Source organism: Corylus avellana, chromosome ca10, assembly GCF_901000735.1.
Source record: "Corylus avellana chromosome ca10, CavTom2PMs-1.0".
NCBI lineage: Eukaryota > Viridiplantae > Streptophyta > Magnoliopsida > Fagales > Betulaceae > Corylus > Corylus avellana.
The window spans coordinates 15,753,952-15,766,061 of NC_081550.1; the positions used below are offsets into that span (position 1 = coordinate 15,753,952).

A 12,110-nucleotide genomic window follows, 5' to 3' on the forward strand; every position below is an offset into this window, starting at 1 on the left:
AGAGAAGCTTACATTTTTTTTGCAATTGATCGAACTATTTTTTTCACAGCATGTTGCAATGGCATATATTAACAACGAATTTAGCTTCGTAAACTAAAAGAATAATTGAAAATTCTCTTGTGCAAAAATAAAGAGTGAATAAACAAATAATTAGAGTTAATCCTCCAATATGACAATCTCTACTGTTTATTTGTACAATAAAAATTTTAATAAATTTTTGGATTTAACTTAGGTGCTGTAAAAAAACACTATAACATATATATTATAGTTTTTAAACGGTTCAAATTTAATTATAATTTTTCATAAAAAAAAAAAGGAAAAGAAAATTACCGCTTTCAACAACTATATATATAGAAAAACAAAAATTGAGAGAGAGCTCTCTATTTACCTTTTGAACGTCCAGTTGAGCGCAGCCCATGGGCCATTAGTTGTACTAGCTGGGCCGGGTACAACTGGGCCGCGTCGGAGCAGCCCATCTAAAGTATTTCTTGAGCGAAGGGAAAGGAAACTCAGGAACTCGGTACTCCTCTTCTCCCTTCGCTCAACTCCAAACCGCGCAGCTCCTCTCTATCTCTTCGGCTTCTGCATCTCAGGTACTCTCGTATCTCTCTGTTGGATCACTCTGAAGCTTCATTCTCGAAGCCTAGCTCGCTACCGCATCGGATTTAGAGTTAGGTTTAGATTTTTGTCTCTCTAGAGTAAGAAAAAAGCTTTTGATCTGTGGATTTGTATCTGTAGATTTAGTCATTTTCGGTGAGCAAATGTTTGGTGGCTGTTGAATTGGTTGTGTGAGTCTAGCTTTCTCTGTTTGGATTCAAAATGTTTGGTTTCTTTTGGCCAGCTCTTCGTTTGGTAGCTGTTGAATATTTTTTTTTTTTTTTTGAAGTACTGAATTTGGGTTTTTTGATTTGCTGTTGTTTGGGTTATTGCTGGTTGTATGAATGCTATTTTTTTACGTCACGGACTCGTCGTCCAACAAGAGGAATCGCATCCAAGTCTCTAACGCCAAAAAGCCCCTCTTCTTTTACGTCAATCTCGCCAAGGTTTTTTTTTATTTTTTTATTTTTTTATTTTTTTTGCCCTTTCTGTTGTTTCCCTCTACTGGGTTTCTTTCTCTTGGTTATTTCCTTTTTGGGTTTTTACTGTTCACTTCCGTTTGTTTGCTGAGAAAACTCAAGGGAAGAACATAGGTTTATATTTTTGTGCTCTGTACTAAACTGGGTAGTTTGATTTACGGGTCTTTTATTTTAATTGTTTTATTATTATTTTTTCATTTATTTTTGAGAAAAGAAAAAGAGAAAAACCGAGTAATCAGAGCGGTGTCGCTCTCTTAAAATGGAAACTTTGAGTTGGAGACAACGAAGAAGTGCAAGACTCGGTAGTTGCTTGTTGGTGCTTGATTCCTGGGCTTGGAGAATCGAGATCTGACAAAAAGAAGCACCTGAAAGAGCGAAGTAAGGAGGTACTTTTGCATGACGAAGAGTACTCCTTGATAGTCTTTAAGAAATAGAGAAAACAAAATGAACACCACAGCACGAAAATTTTAAAATCTCTCTTTTTCCGTGTCTGTGTGTCTTCTGTTAACGGTTGCAGAGATCTTAGCTTCTATAAATGTCCTTTTTTTTGGGCTCTCTCCTCTCTCAGTGTGCTGTGGGGGGTTTTTAAAATAATTGAACGAGTCTATGCACTGGTACAGATCCAAATCTCAGTAAAGTAATTAGAGAAACCTCCTTTGTTATTTCCAATTGCTAAGCTTCTAGAGAAATATGAATAAATGGATAGTGGAAATGGTTTGGAGAATCAATGACATGCTTTAAGTAGTTGAGTCCTTTTTGTCTGAGCATATTTGATTGTCCAACTATAGATTTCTCTCTGAGTTATAGACAAGGTTGGTTAGAAAGGGACTTTGCATTAGTTTAAACATTGGCATCCATTGCATAATGTTGCCTGTCACTCATATCACACTGGTATTGTCCACCGTGCTTTGATTTGAGCAAGAAAACCATATCTGCTAATGCCGAGTATGGCTTATGTTATTTTCTTCTTTTTTAATAATTATGACATTCTTTTTGGGCTAGAGGTCTGTTATGTTTGCTCTTAACCTTATCTTTACCTATCATTTTGTGGATTAGCTGCCGAACCATGTATCAGTATGTTTCCTATTTTGGCTACTGATTGGACACCCAAATGACTTCATGTCATTTAATAATTTGCATGTGCTGCATTTGACGTTGATATCATGGGGTATCTACCATTGGATCTAAACTATTTTATGTTTCTATATGAAGATGCTTGAATAATTACCTGGCCTTTTCAACTGTCATTGTGCCATCTATCACATCTTTACTTATAGAACATCTTTTGTTGTGTCAGGGCATTGAGCTTATGCAGTTTTTAGCTGTATTTTAAAACTCTGATTTGTGCACTTGTCAAGAATTTGGTGTCACCCTTCTTTCTAGTGATAGCAAATGGGAGACTTGAGAATATGAAGATGCTCAGCAGTACTTCTGCACCATACCTTCAAATTGTGCATGACATTTCTTTTCATATTTGTGTTTTCTTTGTTATCCCTTTTGCTCTGTTTCTGTGGAAGTCATTTCTAGTATTGGAAACTCTTTCTATCCAATACTTGTATCTCTTACTTGGAGAGAGGAAGCCTTTTCTCTGGTCATTTGTGCAGTCAAGAGAAGGCACACTGCTATAGTTACCCAGCAAAATCTTAAAATAGTATGCTTTCTTGGAATGATGATGTAATACAGTGATGTAAATCCTAGATTAACTTGCATGATGTAAATCCTAGAAATCCTAGATGTTTCTATCTTTATGAGATATTTTAATTAAACATAATTTTTAGGTTGATTTTTTTAGTTTTATATTAGTATTTTTATGTTGTGAATAAAAATTGATATTTATAGGTTAATATGCTTGAATGCAAATATTTGCTGATTTTCTGTATGAGACAAATGCCGGAAAATGTTTTCAAGTGAACCAAAAACATTTTCTGATAAAAAAGATTTTATGCCGAAACAAATAGAGCCTAAGTCCATTGATTTTTTTTTTTTCCTTTTTAAATCAGGTCTCTAACTGAGTGCATCTTCTTTGTTCTCTCTGTAGTTGACGATGGATTCAAACCAAGCTGCCAAGCAGCATAGCCTAGTGGGCTCTGAAGCTGATTCTCAAAGAACTCTGTATGTATCAGTGCATGTGGATTTAGGGTTTAGGTTTTTGGGATTTGGGAATGAGTAATGCTATATACTAGACAAGTGTCCATCTTCTATCCACCAAAAGCTGATGTGGCGTAGTCCCCCAACCAAAAAAAGCCATTTCCATCTAACAAATGCTATGAGGGGACAACGCCACATCAACTTTGGTGGATGGAAAGTGGATACTTGTCTTGTATAGAGCATTACTCTTTGGGAATTCTTTGGAGTTGGTGTCTTGTAATGGGTGCTAGGTCAAATTGCTAGTTTAGGTAGAAAAATAACAATCTAACCCTAATTTTTTTTTAATGTTTTTTGGGTTGGTTTAGGTACCCATATGTTACTGGGACGTCCGTAGTTGCTCTGAAATACAAAGATGGAATTCTTATGGCTGCTGATATGGGAGGTTAAATGCTAAACTCACTCATCCTCTATTGCAATTTTCATATAATTCTGTTTTTGCTAAAGTATTTTCGAGTAAATTAACTTTGTTCTTGAACATATACCCTCATTTGGCTGCTGAGAAAACAATGGCTGTATGGATGTATATATATATATGCATGCAGGTATATCTATGTGTGTGTGTGCGCGCGCACTCGTGTGTATATATGTGGATTGAATTTAACTGGAAAGAAAAAAAAAAAAACTGAGTCCATGTAATTGTTTTCCCTCTTGAAATTGTCAAATTGCAATTGAGACGTGTGAATACAGTTTTCAGTTTGCCTAATACTTGTTCTATTGATATTTTATTTTAAGTGATAGATAGAAATAAATGATATCAAATTTAGCCATGACAGTGTCTGTAATTATGAAACTTCAAAAATTATGATTTTTTGTCATGATTGAAAAAAAAAAAAAAAAAAAAAAAAAGAAAAAAGAAAAAAGAAAAAGGAAAGAGCTCTGTTCTTGTAGGCTTCATGTTTTTTTATTAATATCATTTGAGAAGGAAGTATTCTATTTATCTTGTTTTCAGTATTTTGATTAATTGTTTATTTCTTTAGGGAAAAAGGCTACTCCTTTCAAAACTCTCTTATGTACTGTCTTTTTAAGACTATTCCTTTCAACTTTGTTATGTCATCTTCCTACGTTCTTATTGATTCAGCAAGTAATTTCTTGTCTGATTTTGTACTCTTGCACTTCAGTGAGTGAGTAGGGATCACTAGTCAAGGTTTTAAGTGGCACTTATTGGTTTTAAGAGCTCTGACCTCCTTTTTTAGTAGTCTAAAGCAATTTTATTTGGCTACTTGCTTTTGTCTATACTGAAATTTTTATTGCAAATCTGTTTCCTCTTATCCCAGACATGCATGAGACACATTGTATACTTTCCGTAATGATTATGTCCATATGAATATCTAATAACCAGATGCCCATCATATTCCTTAAATTCACCTGACCCCTCATTGTGGATAGCTTTAGACTAATTTTACATTGAATCTTTAGATCCATTTTAGAATATATGTTTTTGGTACATATCTCATATCATTTATGCCACTAGACTAACTGGTTCATGTTTTAAATAACATTTTGAAAACTTCTTTATGATCATAGATGCTTCATGTTAATAATGTATTAACTGACAGGCTCCTATGGGTCTACCCTGAGATACAAGAGTGTGGAGCGATTGAAGGCTGTTGGAAAACATTCTCTTCTTGGTGCAAGCGGGGAAATAAGTGACTTTCAGGAGATTTTACGTTATCTCGATGAGCTTATGTAAGTACTGATTGTTTTGGAAGAGATATGGATGGAGCGGAAAGTTTGCACCTTTTATACAACAACACTATTTGGTGTCATGTGAAAATGAACTTTTTTGTTGTTGCAAGGTTTGTACCTTCTTTGCTGAGAGATTCTTAATTCTGTGGTTTGGTATTTGCAGCCTGTATGACAACATGTGGGATGATGGGAATTCTTTTGGGCCTAAAGAGGTGCACAGCTATTTAACTCGTGTGATGTATAATAGGCGCAACAAGTTTGATCCACTGTGGAACTCACTTGTTCTTGGTGGAGTGAAAAATGGGCAGAAGTACCTTGGCATGGTAGACATAACTGATCATTTTATTTGATGCTTTGCAGCTTCGTATGTGCATCTAAGAATATTACTCAGATGTGTAGTTGTGATTCTTATCCAGGTTAGCATGATAGGTGTAAATTTTGAGGATAACCATGTAGCAACTGGGTTTGGAAATCACCTTGCCCGGCCTCTTCTTCGTGATGAGTGGCATGAGAACTTGAGTTTTGAAGATGGTGTTAAGTTACTGGAGAAATGTATGCGTGTACTTCTATATCGTGACCGGTCTGCTATCAACAAGCTTCAGGTTTGTTGTTTCCTTATATAATTGGCTTTGAGATGTCCTTTAATTTCTAAAACCCTTAATAATTAAGTTATAGGTGTACAATGATATTACCGGAAAACAGTTAAACTTTTTTATAGTTGTTGGACGAAATTCTGCAACTTCTCTGGATGTTTTAAATTTCTGTATCTCATTTTATCCATATCTTTTTCTTTTTTAGTCTCTATTTCCATATCAAAATTTCAATTAGAGATCTAATGTTCAATTTTGGTTGTGTGTGGAATATCAATAAGGATTGCAACAAATTAAAATCAAACTGTTGATTTCTTTGGTTATTTCTACGAAATTGTGGTTTGAATTTTATTACTTCATCCCAATTTAAATTGCTGATGTCTTTCTTTTTAATTCCCAAAATATATCCACTTTTAAAAAGTGGAAGTTCTACTTGCATAGCGATTGCAACAAATTAAAATCGAACCGTTGATTGCTTTTGTTATTTCTGTGAAATTGTGGTTTGAATTTTATTACTCCATCCCAATTTAAATGTCTTTCTTTGAGAGTTGTTGCTATACAGAGGTTGCAGAAAACAAAGAGTATTTTGCTAACTATTCAACAGCTGACACATCAGCAATTTCAGAATATTACAAAAAATCAAAATGAGAACAAAAAACCACATTATTCCTCCCAAATTTGAGCAGCTGCCAGCCTCCGCCATACGCTACTGTCGGAACCGCTGCTAGACTCTGTCTCTCTCCATCGGCCACGTGGGGTGGCGTGCGGCCACCTCAGCCACCCATGGGGTGGCTGGCGAGCCACCCCAGCAGTTTTGGGGTGGCCGCGCGCCACCCCACATGGCCGACAGAGAGAGAAACGGAGGCTGGCGGCGGCGTAAGGCGGACGCTGGTGGCTGCTCAAATTTGGGAGGAATAATGTGGCGTTTTGTTCTCATTGTGGTTTTTTGCAATAAGCTGAGGTGTAAGCTGTTGAGTGGTTGGCAGAAAACAAGGGTTTTTTGCAACCTCTGAATTGAAGATATTCCCCTTTCTTTTTAAAACCAAAATTATATCCACTTTTAAAAAGTGGAAGTTCTACTTGCTCCATTTCCTATATTGCTCTCACATTTTCAAAAGCCAACAAGATTCTTATTTAAAAATTCATGTCACTTCTGTTATACCTTAATTAGAATATCACTAATTTTTTGCCATTTTCATAATAGTCATTTCAAACGAAGAAATATTTTTTTTGAAAGAGAGTATTTTCATTCTCATATTATATTGTATTTCTATATAAAATTTTAAAATGGGATGTCCTTTGGATGTTCTTTTTGAAGAATTAGAGGAATTAATGAAATCCTGTCTCAAATGTGTGAACTCTTTTCTCTCACTCCCTCTCTTCTGGATTTAATTGTCATAATAGTTTCAACCTCATTCTGGTAGAAATCTTCTTGAGCCTTAGAGACAGTTTCTAAATCACTGACCAAGGACTAAATATTTTTGCTGTCTCAACTTGTGGTGGTTTTCCTTTGGAATTTTACTCTTGCAAAAAGCTAAAAGAAGGGCTAGAAAAGAAAGTTTTTGCTAATATGAATCTTGACTACTAGGCAATGATGAGGTAGAGCCAATATTCTAGCAAAATATTTAAACAAGAAAAAGGGTGACAAGATTTTGGAACTCAGTTTTATTTTTATTTCTTTTTTTTCCCCTCTACATGCTTTTTTGAAATTCCTAGAATTTATAATAGATGGTGAAGATTTTCATTATTCTTACTGTCCAAGCTTGTGGAATATGCTCACTCCCATTTAGGGCTGGGTATCGGTCATATTGGTCCCATTAATGGGCTTATCGGTCGGTTAACCGATAAGCTATCGGTTAACCAAATCCTAACCGATTACAGACCGATAAGAAATGTTAACCAAAAATTATCGGTCATATTGGTAATCGGTTAACCGGTCGGTTAAATCGGTTTGGGTTTTTGTGGGCTTTTAACTGGTTATTAATTGAGCAAAAAATTAATTGTTTTGGAGGTTCAAATACGTTTTGTTGGGCTAAAGCCTAAAATAGCTTAGTAAAGCTTTTTTTTTTTTTTTTTTTTAAATATAAATAAATATAAATATAAAATTATAAAAAATTAAAAATTAAAAAACTTATCGTTCTTATCGGTCATATCGGTTTTTCTATAAAAAATTATTAACCGACCGATTACCAACCGATAAGCTTATTGGTATAAAATTTTTAACCGATTACCGACCGATAATTATCGGTTACGGTTATTATCGGTTCGCTTAAATTTGGTAATCTGTCGATAATCGGTAATCGATTAATCTGCCCACCCCTACTCCCATTATCTATCCATGTATCTTTACAAGTAAAGGTGAAACATGTTCAAAGTGGGCACGTAGTTCCCAGGTTCAGTATTCTACGTCTTCCTTTACCTTTCCCCTCTCTCTCTCTCTCTCTCTCTCTCTAGAATGGTCTTGGTGCTTGGGAGGCTCATTGTGTTTCTTTATGGGTTATGATGAGAGCAAGACAGCAAATTCAATCTGCTTCTTATGGCGGAGTGTTCAGGCACTTGATTATGGACGACCATCTACCATCTTCCTTTTTGCACACATTTCGTAGTACCTGTAGGGTCATTCTGATTAGTTTTGACGTTCTCTTGATCTAGGATTGGGAAGTAGATTATTGTTTCCTTGTCTTGGTAGATTTATGTTTTTTAAATTAATGTTTTGTTGAGCGTTGTTTGCCATTCTGAACTTAAATGTTCAGTAACCTGAATCAGATAATAATGCCAAATTGTACTAGTAGATAGCCTACTGGAATTTTTGGAAGCATTTCCATCTTTTGATCTTTTCTGTGAATGTGACATGAATTAGCTATTGAACCCTCTCTCTCTGTACATAGATATTCAACTATATGCAGTTCTGTATAAAGGTGGCCCAAATCTCTGAATTAGTTCAATTGTTCTTCAGCCGTTCTATATTTAAATTATCTTCTAGAATATGATTTTGAATTGTAAATCTAATTTGGCCAATGAACTTCAACTCAAATGATTCTTCGACCCTTTAAGTATATGTCCCTGACCAACTAAGAAAAGTTCTTAAGATTATAATAATTGAATGTGGTATTTTTCTGAGTCATTCTTAACATATATGTGAATTTTGCAACTTGCAGATAGCAAAGATCACAGAAGAGGGTGTAACTATTTCACCACCGTACGCATTGAAGACTTTCTGGGGATTTTCTGCTTTCGAGAACCCAACAGTGGGTGCCGAGGGATCTTGGTAGCTGCAAGAGCTGGATAGAGCTGTCTTGCTGGCTATCACGTTTTTATTATAACTGTGCTCGAGTTATTTGTAAAATTTGTTGGACTTCCAAGTTAAGCGGACCTTTTTGTCATTAATAGAATGATTGTCTAAATTCACAAATGCCCGACTGGTTTTTTTACAAGTTTGCTAATCACAAGAATTTGGCTTTGACCAGGATGTCCCCTGCAATTATGTTTCTCATTTCTTTATTCACAAATAAAAATTAAAAAATTAAAAAAAATTCTGTTTCTCACATCTAGTCTTATCTACTAGGTATGACACAACATGTGGGTCAAAACTGTCGTAATGGAATCCTCTGCATTTTAAAGAATAATGTTAATTAATAGATTGTTATACAATTATTATGTCACTTGATGATATAACAGTAAAAATTAGTTAGATCAGCACTTGTAATAATAATAATAAAAACAAGGGTAAAGTTTACTTTACTCTTTCAAACTACCACCTAAAATAATTTACTCCTCAAACTATTCAATTGTGACAAATTACCTCTAAACTATCAAAATAATGAAAATGTACCTCCCAATACTATTAAAATGACAAAATTACCCATATAGAATTTTCAATAAGACAAAAATACTCTTAAATTTTGAAAAAAAAAAAAATTAAAATGTAGTATTTTTATTTTTATTTTAGTAAGGGTAATTTCATAATTTTTTTTTAATTGTGGGTACATTGTCATTGTTTTGGTAATTTGGGGTGTAAATTATCGCAATTGATAGTTTATGGGGTAAATTATCATTAAGATAATAGTTTGAAGAGATTAAATGAACTTCACCATAAAAACAATGTTATAATGCAAGGGCGGAATAAGGGCAAATCTTGTGTGACATGAATGAACAGAAAGTGAGAATTATGTTACAATGCAATGGTAGAATTAGGGGCAAATCTTGTGTGAAACCCATGATTAAAAAGTGAGAAATGTTGTTTAGTAAACAATAATACGATTGTCATAACTCGGATGATGTTGTAATAAAAATCACCATTGAATTATTTTTAATTTTTACTGCCAAATCATATCGCTTAGTTTATGACAGTTTTACAATAGTTACTTTTAAGTACTCTGCAAACTTGTTTCACGAGCGCCATTTCTGCCCGCAGCAAGGCCATGTGGTAGACTTGTTGCATGGATATAACTTTTTGTCTGCTCCCAGAAAGAAAAAAGAAGAGAAGATTGTTTTGCATACACATCCAAATTCGAATAGGGCTTCATTCACACAATTCCCCCCCACATTCCACCTGAAAGCACACATCAGTTAAAAAAAAAACAGAAAAAAAAAAAGTAAGGAACAGAAAAAGGATATATAGGAAACACCGAACTAGCTAGTAGCTAGGCTTCAAAATTAGGGAGTCGGCTCGGCTGGCTTGTTGAACATGTAAGGTTTCCTATGCAAGACAGATGACGCTGGCTCCCTCCCCACACCCCCACCCCCGCCTCTTTCGTAGGGCCAGGGCGCAGTTTTGGGCGACGGCGCCATCTCTCCTGCGTAGCGAACCTTCTAATGCAGTTTCTGCTGGCGACGAAGCTTCTAATAATGCCCAAGTTTTATGGAACTAAAACTACTAATGAATCTTCTTTGGATAAGCCTCGGCATAGACAATATGGTTTCTATATATAGACGAAAATCTTGTTCATATCATTTAAAAAAAAAGAAAAATATTCGAAACTTTATAGACACTGGGCTCCACCCAAAAGGGGCAGGCACTATCTATGTATGTATATGGTGCTGCTGGAGAGGCATGTTGTTGTTCGGGCAGTCAGTCACTCACTCACGCAATTATGTTTTTGTTTTTGTTGCTTTGTTTGTCTCTTTAACCGAAAGGATCGATCCCTTTATTTAGAAGGGTAAAATTGTTATTTTATTATTATTATTTTATTTTTTACAATTTTGCCATTTTTCCTTTTCAATTCATCCGAAAAGAATTTTTTTTTTGTCTTTGAGAGTGTTTGGCAAACCCCTTCATTTTATATGTACCGTACACCTCTGAGTGGCGCCGAAGTATTTGGTACGATTTGTGCTTAAACAGACTAATGCAGTATGTAATATCCGGTTTGAAAATTAAAAGTGTACATAATTCTAATTTTGCCCCTTCAAAACACCTTACGGCTTACACAAATATTTTCAATTTTTTCCCTTGTCTCATAAAGGCTTTATTATCTTTTAATATAACTTAACTTGTCACATACATAATTAATCGTGTCTCACTGCAGCATCGTCAGATGGCACTAATTGAGAAACAGTGTCGTGAAAAACGTGAGACTATGCCGCAGCCTAACAAACAAAGGCCATCTTTTATTGCATGCCTTTAAAGCCTATTTTAAAGGATCTTTTATTTATTGCATGCCTTTAAAGCCTATTTCTGATGTCACCCCTTTGACGTCATTTCGTACTATCTGAAAAGACTTTGGTGCCATTTCAGAAATTAGCTTCGATAACGGTGGCTAATTAATTTATAAAAGAAAATAAAAAAAATATTAACCCAATCATTTCTCTCTTTTTGCCTGATTTCGTGGCATGTCCATGAACCGAAGTCATCATTATTAGATTGCTCGTCCCTCGGCCAGCTCTTTGCCTTTGTGTAAGAAAAGCTGAAAAGGGACTTATCAAAAGCAATTAAGTTGAATACATGCGTGCCTTTCAACCAATGTTCACTGATTTATCCCAATACCCCACGTTTTTGTTTTTGTTTTTTTTTTTGTTTTTCCTTTTTGGTGTCCATTTCAAGACAGGCAAGAGGTTTTGGAGGATTTTCCCAGCAAAGCAAATGGGGAGAGATACATGAAGGAATGATGTAGGCTATAGCCTAGCAAACAAGGAACATAATTCTTTCTATTTTATTTAAACTGAAAAGTATTTAATTAGTTATAGTAAAATAATATTTTTGTCTTTTCTCTTTTTGAGATGATAAAAATATCTATCTACTATAATTAATTAGATACTCTCTTTTGAACCGAAGAAAGATCCAAATTCCATAAACAAAGCATTCTCTCACGCTAGTTTCAAAGCCTCAAGTTATCCTCTTCTTTTGCACTAACAAGGAGTAGATAATGGTTCATTACCCAATCTATTCTGAAAATATTTTTCGATGAGAGGACAAGCAAGCTCTGATAGAAGTATGACGATTTGAGAAAAAAAAATTTAAATTAAAAAAAATATATAGATTTATCACTTTAAAAATTAAATTTCTTTTTTGATTTTTTTTTTGACTTTAAGTATTATTTTATTTTACATTGCATCAAAAGCTTAGGGAAGAATTTGTGGACGACATTAGGCAGCGTTTGCCAAGAGGTTGGAC

General features: G+C 34.7%; 1 protein-coding gene and 1 long non-coding RNA gene across 2 annotated transcripts; one reads left to right on the plus strand and one right to left on the minus strand.

Annotated features, from left to right (window-relative positions):
* Positions 1-505: 505 nt before the first annotated feature.
* LOC132164251 (proteasome subunit beta type-4-like) lies at positions 506-8,981 on the plus strand. The gene is made up of 7 exons (XM_059574722.1): positions 506-593; positions 3,115-3,188; positions 3,530-3,606; positions 4,781-4,910; positions 5,074-5,233; positions 5,327-5,512; positions 8,659-8,981. The coding sequence occupies exons 2-7, from the start codon at positions 3,121-3,123 to the stop codon at positions 8,770-8,772; spliced, it is 735 nt and encodes a 244-aa protein (XP_059430705.1). The 5' UTR covers positions 506-593; positions 3,115-3,120; the 3' UTR covers positions 8,773-8,981.
* Positions 8,982-9,703: 722 nt separating this feature from the next.
* LOC132164746 (uncharacterized) lies at positions 9,704-10,372 on the minus strand. The gene is made up of 2 exons (XR_009438413.1): positions 10,134-10,372; positions 9,704-10,052 (listed from the first exon to the last, which is right to left on the minus strand). It is a non-coding gene; the product is annotated as an uncharacterized LOC132164746 (long non-coding RNA).
* Between the last annotated feature and the right edge of the window lie 1,738 nt (positions 10,373-12,110).

Excerpts from the sequence above, each read along its gene's own strand:
- LOC132164251 (XM_059574722.1), top strand. The coding sequence starts at position 3,121 with ATGGATTCAAACCAAGCTGCCAAGCAGCATAGCCTAGTGGGCTCTGAA. Across the intron at positions 3,189-3,529 it reads GCTGATTCTCAAAGAACTCT|GTACCCATATGTTACTGGGA; the intron begins GTATGTATCAGT and ends GGGTTGGTTTAG. Across the intron at positions 3,607-4,780 it reads TATGGCTGCTGATATGGGAG|GCTCCTATGGGTCTACCCTG; the intron begins GTTAAATGCTAA and ends ATTAACTGACAG.